At 46.3% G+C, this 27,310-nt stretch overlaps 1 protein-coding gene and 1 non-coding gene across 5 annotated transcripts in view; both read left to right on the top strand.

Moving 5' to 3' along the window:
- Positions 1-21,670, top strand: part of B4GALNT2 (beta-1,4-N-acetyl-galactosaminyltransferase 2 (SID blood group)) — a 39,869-nt gene extending 18,199 nt beyond the window's left edge. For 3 of the 4 annotated variants that reach the window (XM_053910539.1, XM_053910540.1, XM_053910541.1), the window contains exons 4-11: positions 1,876-1,982; positions 3,670-3,707; positions 5,308-5,488; positions 6,516-6,602; positions 13,214-13,401; positions 14,172-14,312; positions 16,138-16,357; positions 16,979-21,670. In XM_053910539.1, the coding sequence (XP_053766514.1) occupies positions 1,876-1,982; positions 3,670-3,707; positions 5,308-5,488; positions 6,516-6,602; positions 13,214-13,401; positions 14,172-14,312; positions 16,138-16,357; positions 16,979-17,184 (1,168 nt within the window). In that variant the 3' untranslated portion in view covers positions 17,185-21,670. The remainder of the gene's footprint in view (positions 1-1,875; positions 1,983-3,669; positions 3,708-5,307; positions 5,489-6,515; positions 6,603-13,213; positions 13,402-14,171; positions 14,313-16,137; positions 16,358-16,978) is intronic. The other variant, XM_045182233.3, reaches the window with a different exon arrangement.
- A 3,925-nt stretch (positions 21,671-25,595) lies between these two features.
- Positions 25,596-25,667, top strand: TRNAQ-UUG (transfer RNA glutamine (anticodon UUG)). Its single transcript has one exon. It is a non-coding gene; the product is annotated as a tRNA-Gln (tRNA).
- Positions 25,668-27,310: the final 1,643 nt, after the last annotated feature.

Genomic DNA, 27,310 nt, shown 5'->3' with positions numbered 1-27,310 from the left:
AATTATACCTGACAATTCGGGTATGAACAGCAGCAACGAGAAACAGCCCAATATAAACATCAGTGGGAACCAGGTCTCATGACAGGAAGGAAGCAGCTGCGCAGAGACGTAGCCAGGTCCTACCGGGGCCTCAGAGCGCTGCATCGGCCTGGAAAAACACCGAACAGGCGCTGCAGCAGGTACAAAGAGAAATCCGATCTAGATCCTGCTTGCGGTGCAAGGAGAAGATACAATCGGCGGCCCTCCTGCGGGGTCTGTTCATTCCCACCACGGCCGCCGCGCCCGTCACAATCGCAGAGGGGCCGAGCCCAGCACCGAGCCGAGCCCAGTGTGGGCGGGCTGCGGCCCTGCACTGCAGCCAGCAAACTGTGAGGAATCAGGAGTTCAAGTCAAAGCTCAAGATTTCGGTAGCGGTCAGAAGGAGTAACGTGGTACAACTTAGAAGGGAGAGTCACTTCCAGCTCTGGGAATGAAAAAGGAGCAGTCAAGAAGAGGGCACCACCTAGCCCTGGCTGGTGTGGCTCAATGGGTTGAGCGCTGACCTATGAAACAAAAGTCCACGAGTTTGATTCCCAGTCAGGGCACATGCCTGGGTTGGGGGCCAGAGGTCCCCAGTAGGGGGCGCACTGAGAGGCAGCCACCTGTTGATGTTTCTCTCCTTCTCTTTCTCCCTTCCCCTCTCTCTAAAATAAAATATTTCAAAAAATGGCGACATTTGGAGCTGGTCTCATCTCTGTTACTGAGCAAGTTCCTAGTGTTGCTGCCTGGGTCTGGGTCCCCCACTTCCGGGGAACAGGGCTTTGTTTTCTTTCTTGTCCCCTGTCGGGCCCAGGGTCGGGCAGTCAGGAAGGGAATGAACAATGGGGCCCGAAGTGAGGTGTGACTTCAGGCAGAGGCCTGGGTGTGGCTCACTTCTTGAAGGAGTACAACCAGTTGGGAGGACAGTGTTTCAGGCATTAAAAAGAATCACCTAGATCTAGACACACCGATGGAGAAGAAGCTCAATAGTTTATTATGACAGAAAAGCAAGGTACAGAAAGTGTGTACAGTGTGCTACCATTTGTGTTGTTAAAAGCAGGGGGAATATTCGTGTGTGAGAGGGTGTGTGGGTTCGTTTATAATGCTAGGGGGAGGTATGAACAGTGGTGGTAAACACTTAACAATGGGTTTTGAAGCTTTTGATGGCTGCTTGCAGTGTTTGACAGTTTCCATGGTTTGATCATCACACCGTAGCGGGTTTCAAGCTACGGACCAATGTCACTGATCGCCAGGCGGGGAAGGCATGCACAGCCGGTCGCCGTCCTGTAACAGCTACACTGTGCAAATCCCCAGGCAGATGTTAGTCACCTCAAGAGCAGGAATCGCAAAATAATTAAGAAGTGATGTGCTCTGAGTGTTTATTACCTTTTTTGGCATTACATTATGTTTCATTTCGAGTGTATATAATTTAAATTTTATGAATTGGCTCTTTCACAACTGCCTTGCAAAATTCCTCAAAATTCAACCACGATTGGCTTTCCCTTGCCAGGACAAGCCAGCCCCAGGGTTGGCCCACGTGGCCTGATTATTTCGTTTCTCTTTTGCTGGTCGTGATGTTCATTTTTATTGTCGATACCATTACAAATGTCCCCATTTACCCACCTCCACCCAGCCCGTGATTTTTATTTTTGTAAGCTCTTTGTTGTAAACTGCCTCAGTTCCCTTGTGGCATTGGAGGCTGGGAGTAAGGAGAGGGGATGGAGGGGAGAGGGGGACAATCTGCTTCCCAGTTCTCCCCATTGGCAGCAGCAGCAAGCTCTGGGCAGAGGCACCACTTTAGGAACCGACCTGGGCCGCTGGTGTGAGGGCAGCTGCTAACTCTCCGTTTCCCTGCAGAGAAGGGCTGCCACGCCCACCGCCCCTGCTGGCTCCGCCCAACCTCCCCTTTGGGTACCCGGTCCACGGGGTGGAGGTGATGCCTCTGCATACTGTTCCTATCCCAGGTAGGTGCGTCCCCATCTGAGAGAACCGAACAACTTTCTTACTCCTTCTTAAGGAAAAGGAAGCAACAAAAGGGAACAGTCATAAATTGAGTCCCTGCTGTGTACCCAGCACAGGGCAAGAAGTTTGGCAGGATTTCATTTAATGTTAATGTCACTCTTTCCACCACTGGAGATCACCCTTAGTAGCTGTGACCTCCCGGGGGCTATGAGGTAACACAGAAGGGGACAGATATCCATGTGCCCCAAGGAGTCTTAGGACATAATTGGCCTTTTGGTGTCCTACAGCATCATGGGAGCAGACAAAGCATGAGCTCATCTCCAGGGAGTGGAATATTTATATTGATCAAAACTCTTAGGCCTGTGCCCTGACTGGTGCGGCTCAGTGGGCTGGGCGACGTCTGTGAAGTGAGAGGGACGCCAGTTCAATTCTGCTCAGGGCATCATATCCGAGGAAGGAAGTATCCACACTGGACCTGGCTCTCTGGGGACCCTGCTGCACGCACGGGGACCCTGACAGCCCCATCCTGCGGGAAGATCACCGAGGGGGGCTCTGGCTGAGACACAAACACCACTGTTTTCTAGAAATGAAGCATTTATTCGGTTTTTAAACAATTATAAATCTCCTTGTCCTGAGCAGGGACTTGCTCGGGGCGGGTGGGGGGAGGGATTTTCACACACTCCTCTAGTTCAACATCACAGCTTTGTGAGGTAAATATTATTTTGCCAATTTCACAGATGAGTTTAGAAAGTTATCTGTGGGCACTAGGGAAGATACGTTTCAATTAGAACTTGAATTAGTCATATTATAAAAAAAGAGGTAAATGCTAAAGTAAATACATTTGAGGTTGGTGTGTTTGAATAGTCATTTAAAGGCGATGTGACACTTTGGATGACTCACTTTTCCTTGTGGCGAAGTATACAGAGCAGAGTTCACTATTCTAACCATTTTCGGGCGTGCAGTTCTGTTACGTCAGGCACGCTCACGCTGTTCTGCGGTTGTCGCCCCCCCTCCATCTCCAGCGTTTGTTTGTCGTCCCCCTGGGACTCTGTACATACAACATCAACTCCCTCTCCCCCACTCCTGGCAACCGCCATTCTATTTTCTGTCTTCTGAAAGGAATTTTTGTAGATATCATTTATTTATTTATTTTTAGAGAGAGGGGAGGGAGGGAGGAAAACATCAATGTGTGAGAGATACTACATCGATCAATTGCCTCTTGCAGACCCCCAACCGGGGACCTGGCCTGCAACCCAGCCATGTGGCCTGACCAGGAATCGAACCAGCGACCCTTTGGTGGACAGGCAGGCACCAAATCCACTGAGCCACACCAGCCAGGGCTGCTTTCTGTCTTGATGAATTTGACTGCTCTAGGTGCCTCCTACCAGGATTGTTTCCTGCCTTCCCTTCAGTTACAGAGATCCCTGGAAGGGACTGGGTGAACTCACAGCACCCACCTAAGCTGACGATAGGCATCAGAGGCTTTAGAACCACTGGAAGGACCATGGGAAGCATCTAACAGAACCCTGGGGAGAGGGGAGTGTGTCAGCAAATACCCTGGATAGGAGGGGACCCTTAAAGGGACTCTGAAAGGATGTGGAGTCAGCCGGGAAGGTGGGCGACGCAGAGAGCCTTTGGAACCCTCTCAGATACTGTTTTCTTTTTTGTCCTCTTGTCTGCATCCTGCAGGTCTCCAGTTTGATGGACCCAACGCCACCATCTACGAGGCAAGAGTCCCTTTCCCAGTCTTTTTGTGCACTTGGCATCCTGTCCTTGACTCACGGCCCATGCCCCCTCCCCCAGTCTCAGATTTTGGCAGAGCCCCCATCCGGATTGCATATCAGACACCAGTCTGAGGTGGGGGGTGGGGGAAAGGGTGCCCATGGAAGGCACACTTTTTCCAGCCATAGGAGTGGCTGGAGTTCCAGGGAGGACTTCCAAGGCCACGCCAAAGCCCTGAGTCGCCACAGACGCAGCTGCTGCTTCTGCAAGAAGCAGCTGCCGCCGCAGCCGTGGCTCCTGTGTGGCGCTGCCTCTGTCAGGGTTAGCGCCACCAAGATGGGTGTCCGTGCCCTGCCCTGCTTTCCCCACTTAACAAAGCTCCAAATCAAGGTCTTCTGCAGGTACATCTGACTGGTGGGACAAATGTCACGTTGAGAACCCTAACTAAAAAGGAGCATGGGAAATGTAGTGGTAGTTTCCTTACCTGTGCGTCTTACACAGAGGTTGGAAGGGGTGATGAGTGAGCAAAGCTACCTCACCCTGCGGGGGCCTCCTCTGCCCCCTCCCCCAGCTAAGCCCCCTGCACCTGCTTCTGTCACGTTCTCCATGCTCTGGGGTCTTCTTCGCGGCACTCTCTGTGCCTGAACTACCTTATTATGTGTTATTATATACGCATTGCCTGTCTTCCTCGGTAGACCATGAGCTTCTTGAAGGCAAGGTGCCGGTGATTTGGATCTCAGGAAGTAGCCATTGACTGACTGAAGTATTTTCAGCAGCAGTGACATATTCTAGTCCACTTCGCACAAAGACAACTGGCCATTGCAGAAGACAAGAAGGCCAGAGAGGAGAGTGGCATTAGAGAGTAGTAAGGGGGATGAAGAGAAGTAGACCGATTCCAGCTATATTTTGAAGGTAGAACTGATAGGATGGGTGAATCGATTGGCTGCAAGTGTGAGGGAAAGGACAGAAGAACAGCAAAGATTTCCACTGGGGGACTTGAGCAGTTGAATGGACGAAGGTGCCATTCCCAAGGCAGGGAGAACCAGGGAGAGGGTGCAAACAGCTTTATAGAGAAAAATCAATACTTCAGTTTTGAAGACATCAGCTGGATTTGCTTGTGAAGCTTCCAAGCAGGGCAACCAACCAGGCAGTTGGGTGTCAGAAAGCGAAGAGCTGTTGACAGACATTTTGAAACCATCAGCACATGGGTGGGTGTTTAAAGCCTTGGGAGTGGATGAAATCTTCTAGCAAGAAGGTGTTAGAATAAGAAGGCAAAGGGCACAGAATCAAGCCCTGAAAAACTCCATTTGGAGGCCCAGAAGAGGGGGAGGGGTTGGCAAACCGAAGTCGAAAGGAGCAGCCCGAGGGAGTAAGAAGAAACCTAGAAAAATGGTATCCTGTAAGCCACGAGACAAGGAGAGAAGAAAGGAAACGGCTTGGACGCACCGGGCCCCAGGGTTTGATGCTCCTCAGCTGGACTGAGACTGTAGCTTCTGGGGTGCCCATGACGCCTCTCCTCTCACCCCAACGTTCGCCCTGCCTGCTGGCCATGCTGGGTGTGTGCCCTTCCTTGCATTCAGCCTGTTTGTACTTCACCCACCCTAGGTCACCCTGACTGCTTCTCTGGGGACATTCCACACCCTCGTGGACGTCCCAGACAGCGTGGTGCAGGGCAGAGGCCAGAAGCAGCTGACCATTTCGACCAGGGACCGGAAGCTTTTGAATTTCATCCTCCAGCACGTGACCTACACCAGCATGGTGTACCAGCGCCACAAGGTGGATGTGGGTGAGAGCCTGTGCTTGGATGGCGAACAGGGAGCTGGAAACGCGGCTAGGTGCTCTCAAGGTCTCTCTCCTCCCAGCAGCCTGCCTGCATTTCAGATGCTGCCCTTGCTCCTGTTTCTAACCCTAGACACCTAACTTCTGAATTACTGTACCCAATACTATCCCCATATTGCCATTGACCCCAAAGAAGGGACTCAAGGAAAGGACAGGTGAAATGCTGCTCGCCTCTCTGTGAGGACAGATCTTTCATGCTGTGTACCTGGAAACCATTCAATTCTTTTCCCTAGTCTCTAGTTCTCAAAGCAGAAGCCTTTGGCTGTGGTAGAGGAAGGACCCAGTCAATGCATCCGTTTATTGGCCTGGGTGTTAACACGAAAAGGATGTGGGGAAAAGCCTTGTCCCAAGGGCAATGGCTTCAACTCTTCCTCTCCAATCAACCCCTCAACCCCAACTCTAGGAATTCCCCAGAATTCCTCAGGGGAGCCCGGTTTCTTTGTGAATGAGTTGAAGTCACCCCTTTCCCTTTGGCCTGGCATTCCCAGGACACTCACATAAAGAAATGAAACGTAGGACAGATTACCCATGACCACATGCTACAGAGTGGCTTCTCCCCACCTTCAGGCTCTCAAACATTTCCTTTCACAAAATGACCGTGTGAATTAAAAGAGGGCAGGTAGTATCATCCTGGTTTTGTAGCTGGAGGAGATTGAGTGGTTTGCCCAAGGCGTTTCAGATAATAAGTGGCAAAGTCAAATTTAATTCATACCCTCTGACTCCGCAGCCACCCTACCCCACCAGATTCTAACAAGGGCAAGAAGTGTGAGTTGAGGAACACTCAGCAGGTCTCGGCAGGGACACACAGTAAGTCAGGAGCCAGAATGCTGTGGACTCCATTAGGTCCTCAATCTCATCCCAGCCAGGACGTTGTCTACCAAACCTTCATCTCCGTCTTGCATGGGCTTCCCTGCATAGCATGGAGAGGGACCCAGACGCGGTGCTGACCTCTCTGACCCTTTTTCTCTCTGCAGTGAGTCTGGAGTCCAAGTCCTCAGTAGCCAAGTTTCCAGTGACCATCCGCCATCCTGTCCTCCCCAAGTTATATGACCCTGGACCAGGTATGGCCCTTGCCCCTGGTGCTGCATGGTGGCATCCTGTAGCGCTATTGGTGGGATCCAGATCCCCTCTGAGACCGAGGCTGAGGCTCCATCAAAGTAGCAGCTCAGATATGGCTCCTGACAGCTAGCTTTGTGTGGTGGAAAGCAGTTCGAGGACACGCTGCTCTAATATTGCTCACTTCCACTTGTTACACGGTTGTGCTTATTTTGAGAAAGACCTAATGAATGGCAACATTTTAATAAGGAAGAGTAACAGGAATAAAAACAGAATGGTACTGGGGCATGAATAGACATATCAATGGAATCAAATTGGAATTCCAGAAATAAACACGTTGGAGTTTTGCCTTGTGATAAAGGTATCTTTTCAAATTAAGGGGGGAACAGGTGGATTATTTAAGAAGCCGTGTGGGATGACTGTAGCTATGTGGACATGAGCAGTTGAATCTGTCTCATAGCTTGTACCAAGATAAGTTCCCAATAGATCAAATATCTAATGTTTTAAGTACTAGAAAAAAATGTAGTTTAAAAATAACAATGGAGTATAAGGTCTTTCTAAATATAACACAAAACCTAGAAGCCATAAAGAAAAGACTAACACATAATATACATAAAATTTTATAGCGTTTTTGAGGCAGAGACCCACCGTACGCAAAGTTAAATGAAAAAAAAAACAAGTTGGGAAAAATTTCTTTAACCCGCATTAACATGAAAGGTCTAACTTTACTCACAGCACCTGAGAGCCAGTAACTAAAGAACACCTGATAAGCCAGTGGAAAATGCACAAATCACAAGAAATTAAGTTTGGCAAGACTTTTAGCCACTAAAATACATGCTCAGGATCCCACTAAGAAAAATGCAAATGAAAACTACATCTATATCAAAAAGTACTGGCCAAGGAACGGGAAAACAGACATTCTGACAAATGGGGCCGGCGGGGCACATTTCTGGAGGAATTGGCACTATTAACATTCTAAGTGTGCACTGTTTGGGCCAGAAATTCCATGTCTAGAAATGATCCTACAGACACTTACATCTGTGTGAAATGACATTTGTTGTTGCTCTTGTTTTTTGCAATGACAAAAACATTAGAGGTGGAATGTTCTGGAAGGTGGGAGGAGGGAAGCAGAAGGGTTAGGGTTTTTAAATTCTGATACAAAATGCTTTCCAAGATGTGAGCAAGGTACAGAAGAGAGAGATGAGTAAGCTACCATTTATGTAAAAGAAAAAAAGGGGAGAAAAGAATGTATTTCCATAATTGCTTAATTATGGACAAAATAAATAAGTTGCTAATATTAGTTGCCTCCTGGGAGGAAACCAAGTCGTTGGGGACAGGGGTGGGAAGAAGTATTTTCATGGTATTACTTTCTATGTATTTAGAAGTTTGAATTGCTTGGCATTTAAAAATATATACTACCTACATATTTAAAATATAATCTATTCTATTCAAATAATTTTATTCAAAACATAAATTATTTAAAATAGAGAGAAATATTATGGACAATGATTTAAAATATTGGTTTAATAGAACTGTCTCAAAAATAAATAAAATAAGCCTAAGAAAATCCCCAAAAAGCTTTTTAAAGGGCTTCAGGTTTGTTTTAAAGGCAAAGTGTTACAGACCTGATGCAAATCATAACCTCGGACCCTCCCCGCCTCCAGCAACCACAGTCACATGTGTTTCTCCCTGCTTTTGTACATTTCATATGTAGATTTCTATCCCCGCCCCCCCCCCCCCAAGCACACACACAATGCATACAGTGTGATGTTATATATTTTTGGAACTTTTCATAAGTTTTCACACCGTATGGTATGAAGCTCCAGATCCCGACGTTCCGTCAGCCCACGGCTTGTCTTTTGATTTTGTTCCTGGGGCCTTTTGTTGTATGAGAGCTTTATCTTCTACTGTAGTAAAATTGACTCATTGTTTTCTTCTAGTTTTTGCTTTTTTGAGCCTTGTTCAAGAAATTCTTCCCTACACTAAAGCCAGAAAGATATTCTGTATTTTTTCCAAAGATGTATGTGTTTGCTTTCTCATTTAAATAGCTGAACTACATAGAAATTATTTTTATTTTATTTTTTAGGCATATGATGGAGATCTAATCTTTTGTTTTATGAACAGCAAATTGTTCCAACCCCATATAACCCCTTCGTCCTCCCTGGCTTGCATTGCCCTCCACCACACACCAAGCTTCACAAGCGCAGGAGCCTGAATCTGGGCTTTCTTCGGTGGCACTGACCTGTTTACTGCTGGGCGAATTCCATAGTGTTCTGATACACTTTGTAATAGGTCTGCTATCTAGTAGGGATATATCCTGTACTCTGGGATGACTGTAGTTCATTGATAAAAGTTTTTTAATGTAAAGTTCTTTTTGGTCTTTTACTCTTCCATTAGAATTTTTGGGTCAGCTCCTCAAGATCCTCTAAAGTGCCTTGAGATTCTGATTAGAATTTTGTAGAATTTAATTAATTAGAGATGAATTCGCAGTATTATGAAGTTGAATATTCCCAACAATGAGTTCAGTAGACCTCACTATATTGTAGTCTCCATTGGTTCTTCAGTAATTTATTTTTTAAAATATTTATTTATTTTAGAGAGAGAGGAAGGGAGGGAAAAAGAGAAAGAGAAACATCGATCTGTTGTCTCTTGTATGCATGCTGACCAGGGGCCAACCCCACAACCCAGGCACGTGCCCTGACCTGAAATCGAACCGGCTTCCTTTCGCTCTGCGGGACGACATTCAACCCACTGAGCCGCACTGGTCAGAGCCCCCAGTAGTTTATTTTGTGATTTCATTTGTAAAGGAATTGCACATATTTTATGGGATTTAGTCTTAGGTACCTTGTATTTTTATTGTTATTGTGGACTGGATCTTTTTCTTCTACATTTAACTGATGGTTGCTAGTATAAAGGGCGTTGGTAATTTTGAATGTCGAACTTATAAACCACATCCTTGTTTCACTCTTATTAATGATTTTTTTAATGTATAGAGTCTCTTAGACAAATGATGATGATTTTTGTCCTTTTCTTTCCAATTCTTATAATTTGTTTCTTTTTCTTGTCTTACTGCGTTCAGCTGAAATCTCCATTTTTACAGTGTTGAATAGTAGCAGCGGTAGCAAGCAATTTTGCTCGTTCCCGACTTTAAGAAGAATATTCTAATGTTACCCCACTAATGGTTGCTGTGTGGGAGTGTGGTAGATATATCAGGGTAAGGCAGCTTCCTTCTTTCCTTCTATTTCTATTGCTAAGCATTTTTCTATTTCTACTTTTTGTTTTCTATTTCACTGTTAAGAGGTTTTATTATGAACGAGTATTGAATTTTATCAGGTAATATGTCTGCCTGTTGAAATAATTTTTCCCCTTGATATGGGTTCATACAGCGATTTATATGGATTGATTTTCTGCTGCTGAAATATCCTTGCATTGCTGGAATAAACCCATCTTGATTGCAACGCATTATTTGATTAAATGCTGATGAAATGTACTACTGTTTTATTTAGAATTTACACACCTGTATTCAAAACTGAGAGTATCTTTTCCTGTAACATCCTTGCTCACTTATCAATATTATACATGTCTCATAAAATGAGTTGGGCAGCTTTCCTTTTTTTTTTTTTACTATTTTCTGAAATGAATTGTAATAAAGTAGGAATTACGTGTCTCTTGAACTTTTCTTAAAAAGTATTTGGTCCTTTTGTCTTTGAGGGGGTTTGAGTTGCAAGGCATGTGATTAGAGATTAAAAGTGGGAATGTGTGAGGGAAGGGGAGAAGTTTTAAAATGTAACACTGTGTCTTTTTTTTTTTAAGATTATTTATTTATTTATTTTTAGACAGAGGGAAAGGGAGAGAGGGAGAGAAATATCAATGCGTGGTTGCCTCTCACATGCCCCCTACTGGGGACCTAGCCTGCAACTCAGGCATGTGCCCTGACTGGGAATTGAACCAGCGACCCTCTGGTTCACAGGCTGGCACTCAATCCACTGAGCCATACCAGCCAGGGCTGATTCTGTGTCTTAATGGTTATTAGTCTGTATGTACATGAGGTCAGTTTTTTAAATGTCTCCATAAAAGTATCCACTTGACATAAAGTCGTCAGTTTTTGTCATAAAGTTGTTCATAGCATTCACTCTTACGCTTTTCATAACATCGAAATACATCTGAAGTCATGCCCCGCTTTCCGTTCTTAACGTTGACCTTCAGTAATTTTTTAGCAGTTTCCATATTCAAATATTCTCATTTTATTTATACTTGTTTTTGTTTCATATTTTCTTTTTTATATATGTGACTCTGTTATTCATTGCTTTAAAGATTTTAAACATGTTCTGTTTAAATCCTCGTCAGATGACTCTATTGTTTTCAGTCTCTCTGCAGTGGGTTCGTCTGCACAAGGTAGATTAGTTGGCTGTTGTTTTTCATACTAATTTTGAGTGTTTTGGAACTTTCGTTGGTGAGCTCATCTTGAGGAGGAGACCTTTGCTTGCTTGTTTTGTCTTCTCTCTTCCTGTCCCGACTCCTTCCCATCTCACAGCTTTACGGTTGGTTCTATCCTCAGGTTCCCCGGATTCCCAGTTGGTTCTTACACTGGGGTCTTGGGTTCCTGCCCCATGGTGATACGGAGTTACCCAGGAGCCAGTTGCCAGGCCTAAGGGTGGCTCGGCACAGGTCCTGCTGTGAGATGGTGTCATCTCTGTTTGCAACCAGAAAGGTGTATGGGGGTGATAGCTGTTTGCGGTTCCTTGTGCAGTAGGTAGTAGATGGGGGATGGGGGAAGGCAACCTAGTTTCAGTCCCTGGCTTCTAGCAAAAAGCCTGGCTCTGGACCCACACATCCCATGAGCCACGTTTACTTCGTTACCTTTTGGAATCAGTCTCCCACCTCCTCTGTTGTGCTCTGACCCCGGAATCCAGCCTCTGCTTGGTGCTTTTTCTTTCTATTCCTTGGAAGAAAAGTCATGTATTTTTGCGCATGGCTGTATCTTTGTACTTTTCTTTATCATTACTGTGTGTTTGTGGGGTGGGGGAGGAAAGGGAGTCTCAAAGCAGAGAGCTACACCACCAACTTGGCCAGGAATCCCTTTCCCTGACCACATCCTGTGATAATTCACACTCCTGGTTCTCTTTAACAAAAGAACCAAACTTGTCACGTGGCCTGAGAAAAGCAAAGGGAGGATTCGTTTGACATGCTCTTGAATGTGATCTGCTTGACTCTTTCCACTCATACCTTTTCCCTTCTCTCCCTCAGGCCCGGAGAAGCTGGGGTAGTGGAGCAACCTGGGGGATCGGGAACAACGCCTGTCATTCTGAGAAAGAGGCTCTGCAGTGGGATTACAGAGTACTCACAAACACTGGGTAGGGATGTGGTTTTCAGCATGAACTAACTCCAGCTGAGCCCACCCACCCAAATCCCCCGCGTGCTCAGTCAGCTGGCGTGGCTCCACCCTTGGTGGTTAAATTCCAAACACACACCAGCAGCTCCAGCTGTTTTGGCACGGGGTCTTTTCCATAGAAAAGCCGTCCCTTCTCCAGTCTTTTATGTAAATCACAAGCCTTAAGGTGGACCATCTGACCCGGTCCTTCCAATCTCCAAGTAGACCTGTTTTCACTCACATCTTCCTGAGCATAAAGTCCGAGTAGGTTTCTCTCTAGGAGTTTCAGCTGATGACAGGAGCAGGTCTCAAGTCCTGTAGACCTTCTGTCCTCTTCCTGGGCCCCGTGACTTTCCACATCAAGGGGAAAAGCTCATTGCATCTCAGCTCCTAGTAGTAAAGGGAAACAGAATGCAAGCAAAGTGTGGCAGACAAGCATACAATAAAGCATTCAAATGGACGGTAGAAAATGGCGAAGTGGAGCCAAACAGAGCCAGGAAAAACCCTCTAGAATATAAGACAGATAAAATTGCAACAAACTCCGTGTATTTTAAATTTATTTATTTATTTATTTATTTATTTATTTTCTAATTTTATTAACTTTTTTGCAGCGACACTGGTTAATGGAATTACGTAGGTTGCAAGTGCACGACTCTATGATGCATCATCTGTGTGTTTATTGCGTTGCGTGTTCCCCAGCCCAGCCACGTCTCCTCCTGTCCCCATGTGGTGACCGTCCCTTCCCTCTGGTAACCACCATGCTGTTGTCTGTGTCTGGGAGTGTTTGCTCGTTTGTCTTGGTTGTTCATTTGGTTGTTTTCAGTTTCATGTCCCACATGGGAGGGACAGCATGTGGTTCTTGACTTTTTCCGTCTGACTTATTTCGCTTAGCGTGATATTCTCAAGATCCATCCGTGTCGTTAGAAATGGCAGCATTTCATCTTTTCTTCTGGTTGACTTATATTCCACTGTCTAGATGTACCACATCTTCTTTATCCAATCATCTCTCTAAGGGTACCGAGGTTGTTTCCTTATCTTGGCCACCATGAATAATGCTGCAGCGAACATAGGGATACATAAGTGTATTTATTTTCCAACCCGACGAACAAACCCTTATTAAGCACCTTCTGAGGCGTGAGGCCCACAGACACGGAGAGGCTGTGACATGAAGAAGAGAACAATGCGTGTTAAGACAGTGAGGCTTCTCGAAAGATAGTGCTCTGACATCCACCCTTTCTTGCCCAGAGAGGAAACTCAGAGACCTGGTGACTATTGCCACAAAAACTTTCCTCCGTCCCCACAAGCTCATGGTCATGCTCCGGAGTCTTCGTGAGTATTACCCAGACTTGACTGTGATCGTGGCTGATGACAGCAAGGAACCTTTGAAAATTAATGACAGCCACGTGGAGTACTACATCATGCCCTTTGGGAAGGTATGTCCCTCCGAGATGGGGAGACACTAGAGGGCCCCAGAGTTAGGTGCCAGCCTGGGTGGGGCTGCTTCAGTGGCCTCCCCCAGGAAGCCCAGTCCTAAGTGGGAAGGAATAAGACTCTTCCCTGGGTCCCCTTTCTGACTCCAAATTCACAGAGAAATCAGGCCGCTCTCACTTTTCTGCATTAGTGGGGTGGTTGTCTGACTTTCTTCACACTCGGTGTGGAAGTTGACTGAGGTCCTTCTAAGTGATTTGAGGTGTCTGACGTCCTGAGGAGCCCTGACATGCGGCTCCAACAGCAGAGAAACTTCTCATCCCCATGATTCCACCCCAGCTGGAGCAGCTACCTCTCTGTCTCTCTCTGCCACACACCTGCCTCCAAGGACACACAGAGAGAAGTGGATACTATACATACCAAAGAGTTCCTCCTTCCAACACCTTCCAGGCAATATAGGGAGACACGGAAGGAGAGCCACAGAGATTCTATCAGATGGAAAAGGACTTCAACCCATCCATATTGGCCACAGGGCCAAGAAAGGGCTTTCTAGTCTTTCTGTCTTTGATCCACAAAGTCACTGTCCTTCTTCCAGTGTCTCTGAGACATGGACTCCCTTTAACCCAGTGGCTCTCAACCTCATTGTATATTGGATTCACTCCCACAAAGTCTGGCTTAGTTCGTCTGGGGTGCAGCCTAGCTATTGGGAATGAGAAAGCTCCCCCGTGTGATTAATCTCATGGTGACCACTGATCGAGCCTCATTCCACCTACAGGGCTGGTTTGCTGGTAGGAATTTGGCCATATCTCAAGTCACCACCAAGTACGTTCTCTGGGTGGACGATGACTTTCTCTTCAACAAAAAGACCAAGATTGAGATGCTGGTGGATGTTCTGGAGAAAACTGAGCTGGATGTGGTAAGGGAGGGTTGCCAGTTTTACCTCAGTTGCAACCTGTAGAAACAGCCAAGAGAGGGAAAGAGAGGAAAAGGGAGGAGAGGAAAGTATGTGAGGGAGGAGGAGATGAAAAGAGAGAAGAGGAGAGGGGAGGAAGGTGAGGGAGAGGGGCCGATGCAGGAGATGAATAGCCAGCGCGGCTCTGGGGTTCAGAGCCTCACACCAGGACTCGGGAGATGTGCGAGTTCTGTTTCTGCCTCCATACTTTTCCCAGAGAAAACGATAGCCCTACCCCAATCCGCCATTGTTCATCTTTCAAATGATGTGTTTATGCATCGCTTCTGTCCTCCTCCCTGGAGTGGTGTGCGATGAAAGAGCAAGTAGTGCTTTGGTTCCGTCACACACCACTTGAAAATAAGTGTAAACGGTACAAAGCTTTAAACGCACGCTTATCCCTCATGACATTTTAAGAAGAAGAAAATAATAAAGACATCAAAAGTCAATGCACGTGCAGAAAAGAGAAGAAGGAGGTCGTGGTGGGTAACGGTACCGTATCATATTCCGGAACTTTGGGAGAGGATAGAGCTTACATGTCCTCAGCACACGCAGTGACACTTACGTTAAAGTGACGGGTCAGTTAGCTTGGCCGTGGTGACCTTTTCACAATGTATATATATGTCAAAACATCAAGCTATATACCTTAAATATATACAATTTTAATATGTCAAAGATATCTCAACAAAAGCTGTTTTAAAAAAAGAAAGAAAATGGATGAGTGCCATTGTGACCACAGTCAACTCTTACTCCAGATGGACGGTCCCCCGAGCATCAGGTGACTGCTCTGGTCTCTCGGCTCCTCTTCTAGAGACCAAATCAACAGCATAAATGAGAGAAGGTGTGGCTCCCGCACCTGTGGAAATCTGAGCTGGCACTTGACCCTGCCTCTGAGGTCAGCCTGGACCAGCTTCCTTCTCTTGTTGCTCCATCACCCTCGTGGTCCTCAGCTGCAAGGCCAGAGGAGAAGGGGAGCGAAGAAGTAGAAATTTTAAAAATGTGATCCATCTAAATCATAGCCCGTCAGCCAGGACTTAGCCACATGGTCAGACCTTGCAAAGGAAATGGGGAGATTTCTTCTTTAGCTGGATAGTGTGAACTGTATTTTAATATAATCCACTTAAAACTCAGAGGGTTCATTTATTAAAAGGAAGAAGGAAAGAACAGGTGATGGGGGATAGCAGTAGGCTTTACTATGCCATCCTGAATGATTATGACGGTTCAGGAATAGATGTGCTCGGTTGTCCTGTTCTGCTTGGGCTCAGGTATATATACGTGCACGTGTCCCCCATGAGTGCATGGACAGCTGCTCAGAGAGGTGAGTGGGGAGCAGAGGATGGGAGGACAAGCTGCAAGAAGCTGCAAGAAGCCCAACAGGGGAGACTCCACGTATGGACCACTGTGCATGCGGGCTGTCTCTTGCCTGCACCCAAATACTGCTCCTCCTAATGGAAGGGAGTGAGTTACCTTCTTCTGGAAGGGACGAGGTTGCTTGTAGGGTAAGCAGAGCAGAGAACTTGTCTGCCCTTTCGACTTGGTATAAGTGCTTTCTGCCCTCACCAAGCAGATTTTCTGGGGTGAGTAGGAATGAAGGATCAAAGGACCCAGAAGTCTATGCTGAAGGCTGTGGCCGCAATAGCAAGGAGAGAGTGAGGGACAGTGTGAACAGTAGATAGAGAAAGGGTGTGATTCTTGTTGTAACTGAGGTTTAGTCCAGTAAGGCTTCCTGGCAGAGGCGAGATGGATGTTGAGTCTGTGTTCTCTAACGTGGATTTCTCTGCCCACGGGCTAGGTAGGCGGCAGTGTGCTTGGAAACGTGTTCCAGTTTAAGCTGTTGCTGGAGCAGAGTGAGAATGGTGACTGTCTTCACCGGAGGGCAGGATCTTTCCGGCCCCTGGACGGCTTCCCCAACTGTGTGGTGACCAGTGGCGTCGTCAACTTCTTCCTGGCCCACACAGACCGGCTGCTGCGAGTCGGCTTCGACCCCCGCCTGCGACGCGTGGCTCATTCAGGTGGGGAGGCTGGAGGAGGGAGGGCGGCAGCTGGGCTATGAACTGACCTTAGGAGTTTGTTCTTTCACTAGCACGCTCCACTGATCACAGCCGCTTGCCGGGCACCTGTGAGTTTCCTTTCCCTTTCATCCCCAGTTAAGGAGCTGGTGGCCTCTCTTGGCTCCCCCTTCACCCTCTCCTTGACTTCTTGCCCCCTGAAGGCTCTTCCTGCTTATGTGAGACACCCTTTCCCTTCATCCCTCCCACCCCCAAAGGCTCTGTCCACACCCCCTTTCCCCACTCTGCTTCCTATTCTCATTTTCCCTAAAATCCTTTCCTATTTATCTGTAATTGGTTAACTGCCCTCCCTTTTCCCCCTCTTATTCCCTCAGTCCTGGAGTCTACAGTCTGTCCAGCTGGAAAGCTAATCTGTGTTTCTCTGCCTCTCTACCCATATCTCTGTCTGAGAAATGAGTTTATTGATTTCCTTCCAAATCAGCTTGGCCGGGTGGCTCTGCAGGAGGCTGAACCTCCCCTAAGGATGTAAACTGTGTCTCCTCCCCCTGACTCTCATCTCAGACCTGGAATATGGCCCCGGGTCTCTGGCTAAAGCTCAAATATCCTTCTCCTCTCTCTTGGCAGAGTTCTTTATTGACGGGCTCGGGAGCCTGCTCGTGGGGTCCTGCCCAGATGTGATTATAGGTCACCAGGCCCATGAATCAGAGGTGGACCCGGAGCTGGCTGCCCTGGAGAAGACCTACAGCAAATACCGGACCAACACCAATACCCAAATCCAGTTCAAGCTGGCTCTCCACTACTTCAAGAACCATCTCCAGTGCTCCACATAAAGGTGCCCAGACATCGGAAAAGCACCAGGTCAACTGGCTGTGGGTATCGGGAGCAGTGGGGCCAGTGGTCGGGCTACTGAAAAATGGACTCCTAAAAAGATGAACATTATAACAAACCACATAGTGTGCAGGGCAAATGGGATGGGTTCAGTTACTGGAAAGACCAATCGAAGGCTAACAATCATTAGCCCCAGTCACTGATCAGGGCAATGGAGACCATATTAATGACGATTATTTATTTGTATGAGGCCTTACTGTCAGTGAAGCATTTGCACATACAGAATCTCACATCATTTCCTTAGATCTCACAGGAAGGAGGGTTGGTATCTTCAGTCAAAAGAGCGGCTGGCTGCTGGGTCCTTGAGGATTATTTGGTGGCAATTATGTAACAGTCAGAGCATCATCTCCGGCATCACTGGCATCCACAAATTTTTATTTGGTCGTACCTTGTGGATTCAGATGACGGGAATAGCCCCTGGTCCTTGCCTTGAGGAGGTCGCAGCCTGGTTCGGTTCAGTCCACTGGCATCATTGGGCAGCCAGGGTCAGAGATCAGAGGAGGGTGAAGTCACATGGCCCAGGCAGCGGAAGACGGCTCTGGGGAGTGAGCTTATTGAAGCCTAGAAGATGGGTGGGATTCAGGCAGTTAGAGGGCGGGAGGGGAGCAGTCTGCTGTCTGCTAGAACAAAGGTTTTCCTGGCATCAGACTTGCTACCACAAAGACACATTCTAGAGTGCCAGGGGTTGAACTTGGACCCCACTCTAAGGTGTCATGATGAACAATATGAGTGTGCTGGCAAAGCACTCAGGTCCTGGGACTCGAGACCAGTTACTGACTACTGAAGACCCATGTCACCTACAGAATGGGGCCGTCACGTGTCATTGAGAAAGGCTCTCTGTCATCTTTGGAGCCCACAGATTCTACAACAGCTGGCCTAGCCCCTCCTTTACCGTTTCCTCTCTTTCCTACAGAAGGTGGCCGAGGGTAGTTCAGGATCTCTGAAGACGTGCCTGCGAGCTATTAATAAAACGTCATGAAAAATATTTCAGGCCCTGGCCGGGTAGCTCAGTTGGCTAGAGCGTTGTCTGGATACACCAAGGTTGTGGGTTGGATCTCTGGTCAGGGCACATAGAGGAAACAATCAATGACTATGTAAATAAATGGAACAACAAATCCACACACACACATACATACACACATCAATGGTCAAATAAATTTCAAAAAAAGTGCAGTTCACAGTAGTGTAGTAAAGGCTCTGAGAAGTTCTGTAGTAAAGAAATCGGCTGAACTTTAATCCAGCATTTCTCAGATATGGATGTAGACTGGCAATCATTTTCCCCCCAGATCGGAATTAAACACATAGACCTCATTCCATTGTTGTCATAAAGATTCTATTGTGCCCTGGCTGGTGTGGCTCAGGCCAGTGAACCAAAGGGTCGCCAGTTCGATTCCCAGTCTGGGCACATGACTGGGTTGCGGGCCAGGTCCCTGATGGGGGGTACATGAGAGGCAACCACACATTGCTGTTTCTCTCCCTCCCTTCCTCTCTCTCTAGAAATAAACAAATAAAATCTTTCAAAAAAAAGACTCTATTGCAAAAGCTTTTCTAGCTTTAACTGCAATCACTTCATGTAATAATAGTACATTCATTTTACGTGCAGTAATGTTAGACAGGACAAGGCTCTCAAGGTCCAGGCAGTTCTTACTAGATGCCATTCTTGCTAAATGTTATATAAAATGCAGCACAGTATTTTGCAGGGGCAGCTGTAGTCAGATGAGCTTCACCCAAACCCAACCAGATAAGTTTAGCCAACTGCAAAGAAGAAATCGACATTAATATTAACAAATACTATATATAAGCAGTGGCTAAGCCTCCTTTGTGGGAGACAGAGCTTTGGGTGTGAATCCCGTCTCCAAAACTACCTAGCAGCAACCATGCCTCTTTCTTGAACAGGACACCCCAGGGGTGAACCCTTTGAGTTGGGTAACATTCACAAGCCTGGGGGTGGCCATAGGAGTTAAAACTCACCAGTTATTATCAGTCAGATTTTTAAAGAAGCTGAATTGCCCACGAGACCTCAAAAAGTAACAGGTTTTCTGTTCTTTCCAGTCAATTCCAGACATCTGGTCTAGACATAATCTTTGTGAGTGGGAAATGCATTCTGGTAACCACAAGCCTCTACGCCTTGCCTATTCTTTGGCACTCAGTTAAATGGCCTCTGCCTTCAGGCTATTCAAAACCTGCATCTAAGGTACAGAGAGACCATTTAGAATCTCTTTCTTGCCCCCATGTTTTTCCTCATCACGGGCAGCAAATGTTTAAAGCTTTGCAAGGTCTTTATGCTCAAACTGGTCTTCGGCTGTCTCTTCTCTCTGCCGGTGCTTTCTCTTGGGGAAGAGAATTCAGCTTTTCCAGCCCTGCAAGGCTCCAAATTATAGGACTTCCAACAAACTTGGACTGCAGACCATGCTCAGCAAGAGCATATTATATCTGCTTTTAAAACAGGGGGTCTCGGCCCAAATCTTGTCTCTCCTCTAGGACCGTCTTGAAGAGCACATGAAATCCACCTGACACACACCAACATCCTCACTTGTCCCGACCGTTTCCTATTCTTGATACTCTACGGCCTTGAGAACCAGTCTGTGTTCCAGACACCAGCAACAGTTTCAGGATCACCAGCTTCCCCGAAGGTCACTGCTCTCTACCCCAGCTCTTCTGCCCAATGCTGCATCTAATCACCTTCACAGAGAATTCCCATCTGCATACAGTTCTTTTTCTTAATCTTTTGCTGGGATGCTCCAACCGCCGTTATACCCTTCCGTCTTCCTGCTCCAGCTTCAAATGAGTCTTCTGTATAAAATCTTCATTTCATCCTCCTTTGAAGTTTACCAGGACTTGTCAAGGTTTTCATTATGTTATTAAGTAATCTGCATAACTGCACCTGTCTATTTCCTCTCCCATAGGCTTGGAGAAAGACCCCTGCTCTCTGCATATAAGGACTCAGAAAGCGTTACTCACAAAAGGGGGGAAAAAAAAGGATACATTTGACTTGATCAAAATTAAAACCTTCTGCTAATCAAAAGGCACAATTACAAAAGTGAAAAAAATAAGCCGCAGACTAGAAGAAAATATCTATGATACAAATATTTGGTAAAATATTCATATCACATATAGATAAACAATTACTATGTGTTAATAAGATGACAATTTTTTTTAAGTGGGCAAAATACTTGAAGAAACACTTAGAAAAGAATATAACCAAATGGCTAATGAGCCTGTTTAAAAAAAAAAATTCACCTTCCTGAACCATCAGGAAACTGTAAATTCAAGCTACAAGGAGAGATGATTATACACCCACTAGAATGGCTAAATTTAGAGGACTAATAGCTAAGACGTGGAGCAGCTGAAGCTCTCATACACTGCCGGTGGGAGTGTAAAATTGCACAGCCACTTTGGCAAGCTGTTTGGTAGTTCCTAATAAACATACATGCACACCTAGCTCGTGACCCAGCAATTCCATTCCCGGTTATATACCCCAAACCAAATGTTAGCACTAGAATGGTCATAGTAGCTTTATTTATATTAGTTCCAAAGTGAAAAAAAACCCAGATGTCCATCAACCGGAGAATGGACCAAGAAATTGTGGTGTATTCATACAGTGGACTACTACTTAGCAATAAAAACCGCTGTTGATACATACAGTGCAATGGATGACTCTTAAAAAACATTGTTAACTGCAAAACAGTAGGTGTCATTTGTCTGGCTTCTTTTTGTATATACAAACTTTAAAGTAGGCAAAACTATTTTTTGGTGATAGAAACCAAAGTAACACTTTCAGCCGTGGCTGGTGTGGCTCAGTGGATTGAGTGCCGGCCTGCAAACCAAAGGGTCACCAGTTCAGTTCCCAGTCAGGGCACACACCTGGGTTGTGGGCCAGGTTCCCAGTTGGAACCAGGTTCCCAGGTTCCCAAGCAACTGATTGATGTTTCTCTCCCTCCCTTCCCCTCTCTCTAAAAGTAAATAACTAAAAAATCTTTAAAAATCTTAAAAAAAATAAAAGACTGAAAATACCAAGCATTTAAAAGACAAATGAAACCAAGTTGTGATTCCAGGGAAGCAGGGTAAGTAATGACTAAAAAAAGGGCACCAGGGAATTTTCTGCGGTGATGAAAACTCTTTATATCTTTAAATTTGTTTACAAAAATTTCTTTCTCAATTGCAGTTTATATTCAATATTATTTTGTGTTAGGTTCAGGTGTGTGGCATAGTGGTCAGATAATCATACACTTTACAAAGTGCCCCCCCTGATATTTCCAGGGCCCACCTGGCACCACACTTAGTTACCACCAGAAAATGCTCTATATCTTAATCTAGGTGATGGTCACACAGGTGTATGCATTTGTAAAATGGTGATTTCAGTTCAGAGTTGTGCATTTTACTTTATGTAAATAATATCTCAATAAAATACCATTTACAAAGAAAGAGGTCTCTTTTACATGTATTGTTATGGAATGACCCTCAAGATACGGGGCTAAGTAAATAAAACAAGGTGCAGAACAATGTTTTGATTTTTTTAAAGAAAAGGAATATGCATATACATGTATATTTTTATAAGAATAAAATATTTCTAGAAAGAGAGTATCATAAGTTGCCTGTAAGTAAGAACCGGAAATTTTCATCAGGAAGTTTTATTCAGCTATGTATTTCCTTTTATACCCTTTGAATTTTGTATCATGCTCATGTATTACCCACTTAAATATTTTGAAATTTCTTAAGGAAAGAAAAAGCAAGAAGGCTTTTAAGTATCAAGTTATTATTATGTTAAGTGCCAAGACAAAACAAAATTTACATATATAAGTACACGTGCGTGGGCGCACACACACACACACACACACACTACAGCGAGACTATGTAAACATGCATTTTGAAAAAAGGAAATGACCCCTGGCTGGTGTGGCTCAGTGGAGAGAGCACCAGCCTGTGAACCAAAGGGTTGCTGGTTGGTTTGATTCCCAGGCAGGGCACATGCCTGGGTTTCAGGCCAGGTTCCCGGTTGGGGGTGTCTGAGTGGCAACCGGTGGATGTTTCTCTTGCACATCGATGTTTCTCTCTCTCTTTCTCCCTTCCTTCCCCCCTCTCTAAAAATAAATTTTAAAAATTGAAAAAGTATTAAAAAAAGGAAATGAAACACATCAAATGTTAAAAGTGTTTGTTGGGACTCTGGTTATTTTTAAATCTTTCTACTTTACTGCCTTTTCTACATTTTCCATCATAAATGTTTTACAGTCTGAAAAGATAAAATAATTTTTAAAAAAGAGGAAGTGAAAACACTCAAGGAAAAAAATGAAATGTGGATGCCGCTTTGTTCAAAATAAGTACGTGGCCAGATTTCCCCACCAGAGTTTCCTGCGGAATGCCAGGCCCAGAGCAGGGGGCTGGGTGTAGGGGTTGGGTGGGGCAAGCTGGGAGAATCCGGCATCACGTGTCACCCAGCACGAGGAGGTGCTGATGGATTGCCTGGCATAGCCAGAGCTCCCAAGGCAAAGGGGAGGATTTGTGGCAGATAACACCTATCCTGGTTGGTGAGGACACAGAGCAAGGCAGATGCTATCCCAGCTCACTGCCAGTGGCCTCAGCATGGATAAAGGAAAGCGATGAACCTTGATAGTGAACACGAATACTTTTCACGTTAACTACTTGGAGCATCGCTGCACCTATTACCCTATCCATTTGTTATCTGTTTATACAGGCTCACAAGGAACTTGGGAGAGGATCTTAAAAGTCCCTTATCCTGGACTTCAGCCCTCTTTTCTTAAACCCTGGCCTCATTGTACTTTCTGGGGTACACTCTGCCCAAGTTCAGCCCTTAGACTGAACCCCACCTCAGGCTAATCCTACCTGGGATAGAGCCCTGACCCGCCCATGCTTAGGGGGCCGCTTTGTGGGGGGTTAGAGTCTGTTCTCAAAGACGGCAAAGACGTCTTTGGGAGGTCACGCCCCGTGGATTTATGTTAAAAGAAACTAGTTGTGCTGGGGACAAGGCGATTACATATTCTCTCTGTCTTTTCCTGTCTCTGAGCACAGAATTGGAAGTAGTTTCTTCCTCCTAAGTTCTCCAGGGCCCTGTAAAGGGGTTCAGTGAAGTGTTTGGTAAGTGTTTGGTATTCAAAGATCAGCAAGTCCTGGGCCCTGTCCCCAAAGGAATTCACAGCCCAGCCAAGGAGGGGAGAGAGGAAAGATGGGGGAGACTGAACCACAGAACACAATTACCTATGATTCCAGTGAGTAATGACAAAGCTGTAAGGGAGATGATCCTTCTGTGCCGCTTGAGGAATGCGTGAGGAGTAGAGTTTCAGCCAGGGTCGCACTTGAGCTGGTGAGATTTTTCTCAAGCTGAGGAAGAAGGAGGTGGAAACTGCAAAAGAAGTTCTAGGGAATGGGAGTAGGAGAAGTGGGAGGAGGAAGTCACTCCTTCACCCTTGTCCTGGACAGGGGGGACTATCTCCTATACACTTTCAAAGGCTATAGTCATCACCCGTTAGGGTTTCGACAGTAGTTTTTGAAAATTAATTGCAATACGCTTTCACAGAGCCCTTGTAAGAAGGAATTCGATGGGAAAGCTGAGGCCCAGAAATGCTAAAGCCATTTGACAGTAAGTCAATTTGATATTAAGTCACTCCAGCCTTAATAGAGGGACACCTTGACCTCACCAAAGGAGCTCAAGGGGAGTTTGGTTCGGTCCTCAAAATGGAGAGTTGTTCGTTTCTTTTGACAATATACAAGAGTTATACTTTTTTTTTCAAGCAATACGGTAAAATAGACCCTCATAAATTCACTCCCCAGAGATAATTGTCATCAACAGACCTTCTCCAATTTGGGCTAAGAAGGTTCTCAACTATATGGAACAGAAACAGACTTTGAGTACCTTAAGCAGAAAAGGGACTTGATGGAAGGAGGCCAGACAGCTCAGAGCACCAATGGGAAAGCAGAGTCAGGAAAATGGGCAAGAATGAAGGGGTGTGAGGCAACCAGGAACCAAGCCAAGGTCAGGATCCTAGACAGTCTGGTTAGGATGCCACTTCTGCTACCAGTGGACATGGATGGATGGCTGCCATCACTGCTCCTGTGACCTGGGGGATCACGGCCACCACCAGCAGCAGAACAAGTTCTAAAACATCCCTGCTTCTGGATTCTAAGTCCAATTGGCCAAGCTAAGGACACACACTTTCGCTCTGGCTACCAGAAGCCTGGAGAATATGTCTGTCGTGGAGACAGCTCTGCCACCCAAACCCACACTGTTGGGTGCCTCAAGAAAGGGGGCAGAGCTCCTCAAGACCCCTCAAGAAAGGGTATCAGAGCAAATAAACGGCAAATGGGCACACAGCTTTCCTGTTTGTATACATGAGGTTTTATTATACGTACTAATTGGTAAGTAGATTTCTGTTTTTGTTTAGGCCTGTATCTCTTTTCATGTTAATACAATAACTCATCCTTTAAATTCCTGCACAGTATTTACCGTATTGTCAATATTTGTTTAATTAGTTTTCAGTTAATGGGCATTTAGTGTCTCTTCTTTACTGTTACAAGTAACACAGCTGAGACCATCCGGAACATTTGTACTTGTCCCAGTAGTTCTTTAGATGAAGTTCCAAAAGTGAAATTGCTGAGTCAAATGGCATGTAAAATTCTATCCATCTGATTCCTTTATACTTTTACTAAAACTGATGCGAAAATCCAAAAGGGACTGTCTCTTTCACTGATCTGATTGTAACATACCTGTTAAAAGGAGGCGCCTACCAAGTAGCTTTGAAACTTGAACGCAGAACTGGAAGTGAAACCTGTGCAGGACTCCGCTGCTTCCAGCCACGTGAAGCCCCAGGAATCCCGTGGAGTGCATTCCCAAGCCAGGGACTCGTGCCTAGCGCGCTCGGGTCTTGAACCAAGGTCCCCCCCATGCCAGTCCGCTTTCCTCCCCACTCGGCCAAACTATCTCTTTCAAAGGACCCGTTTGTGAATAAATAAATAAACAAGTACGAAGCCCAGGATGCGGGCGCCGAGCTTCCTGCTGGGGGGCTGGGAACTGGAGGCGGCCTTGGCCTCCAGCCCGGCCAGGCATCGCCGGCCGCAGCTACCTGAGAGCGCCCTCGCCAGCTTGCCGCCCTCCGGGCTTCCTGGGACGCGCGGGCCGTGACCTCGGGGGCGCAGCAGGAAGAGGGGAAGCAAGAGATGACATCCCGGGACCAGAAAGACGCGGGACGCTGAAGCCCGCGTTTTTCGCTTCCGCCCGCTCGTGCCTCGGGCCCTGCGCCCAGGTCAGGTCAAGCCGACATTGGCCACCAGTCTGTAAAGACAAGTTGGCCCTCTGATTATATGATTTGAGAAGAAGCCCGGCCGCCTAAAGCAGCCAGCAGGTCCCATGGTGTAATGGTTAGCACTCTGGACTTTGAATCCAGCGATCCGAGTTCAAATCTCGGTGGGACCTCTCCCAATAACTTTTGGTTCTGCAATTTCTGTTTTGGGGATAAATGGCGGCAACCAGCGCTTCGAGCTGTGCCGTTGCCCCTGTGACCCGCCGGACTGCAGTTTAGGGTCCCTCCCCTTCTCTCGAGATGCTTTCATTTCAAGGCCGGCCCATGGGTCTCAGTGCGCATGCGTAAGAGTCGGGGGCGGAAAAAACTGTCGGAGGGAGACCTTGCACTGGAGCGGGCATCCGGAGGAACCAGAAGGATCCCGGGGATCCTGCTTCGGGCGCGCAACAGCGGCAGAGTGCGATACATCCCTGTTGTGTTGTATTGTATAAACCGGAACGAACTGACCCCACCGAGCCCAGCGGAGCGCGAAGGAATGACGGGCTGGGGAGAAGGGTGTGGTTTGGGGGTCAGTCTAGGTGTGAGTCCGTCAGATACTGAAGTGTGTGTAGGTCTGTTTTGGTTGTACGCTATTCAAGCAGTAGACAGTAATTTCTGTGTATTTTTCTTTTTTTACAGATTCGTTAAAATTTCTTAAGTTAAAGTTTACATTCAATATTAATTTTGTATTAGCTTCAGGTGCGCAGCATAGCGGTTAGACAATCATATACATTATGTTCCCCCTGACGTTTCCAGTACTCAACTGGCACCATACGTAGTTATTACAATATTATTGACTACTATGCTGTACGATGTCTTTCTTTTAAAAAAAAATTAAAATTGATCTGAGAGAGAAACATCAACTTGTTGTCCCACTTATTTATGTATTCACTGGTTGCTTCTTGTACATGCCCTGACCGAACCCGAAACCTTGGTGTATCAGGATGACGCTCTAACCAACGGAGCCACCCGTCCAGGGCACAGTGTCTTATTCTAAAAAAAAATAAAAAATAAAAAAATATATATATATTTAATCAATTCCAGAGAGAGGGGAAGGGAGGGAGAAAGAGAGGGAGAGAAACATGGATCGGTTGCGTCTTGCACACGCTCCAAATGGGAACTGAACCCACAACCCAGGCATATTGCCCGCACCTGGGATCGAACCTCCAACACTGGCCAGAGCCATTCTGTGTCTTTCAGTGGGGGGTTGGGGCGGGGAGAGGGGATCCTTAGTTAAGCTATCCATTCTTCAGTCTGTCTCAGTGGGTCAGGGTATCTCTCACGTCAGTTTCTCATCATATTAATGCACTATTTCTCCTGAGCAGAGGGTAGGGATCTCTATATGGTTCACCAACAGGGTTGAGCGAATCTCTATTTGCAGGAAAGGGTGTACCTCTGGAATAGCAGGGAAAAGACGTTCAGGGAGTGCTATCTTCTTTGAATTGGCATCCAGGTTTTGAGAGCTGTCTGTCCCTCTGGGATAAGTGACGAGGAAGCCCGCTGACGCATTTGTGATCTCCCTACGGGGTGACTGGCAGGCACTGTGGTTATAGTTCCCCTCCCTTGGGAAGATGCCCTGGTAACAGAGAGGCTCCTCCCATTGCTCTGAATCTCTTCCCTGAGCGCTCCTCTCTCCACTCCATCCCACCCCGCACACTCCTTAAAGGTTTGAATGGATTTGTGAGTATGAGCCATCCCAGCCTCAAAAGTACCTAGTCATGCGAGGTGGGAGGACTTGCTCTACCAGATATTAAAGCCTACTGTCAACTATAGATGA

Source organism: Desmodus rotundus, chromosome 9 (assembly GCF_022682495.2).
Source record: "Desmodus rotundus isolate HL8 chromosome 9, HLdesRot8A.1, whole genome shotgun sequence".
Taxonomy (NCBI): domain Eukaryota; kingdom Metazoa; phylum Chordata; class Mammalia; order Chiroptera; family Phyllostomidae; genus Desmodus; species Desmodus rotundus.
The sequence above is the reverse complement of the archived record's forward strand: the minus strand, read 5'-3'. Positions and strand labels throughout refer to the sequence as shown.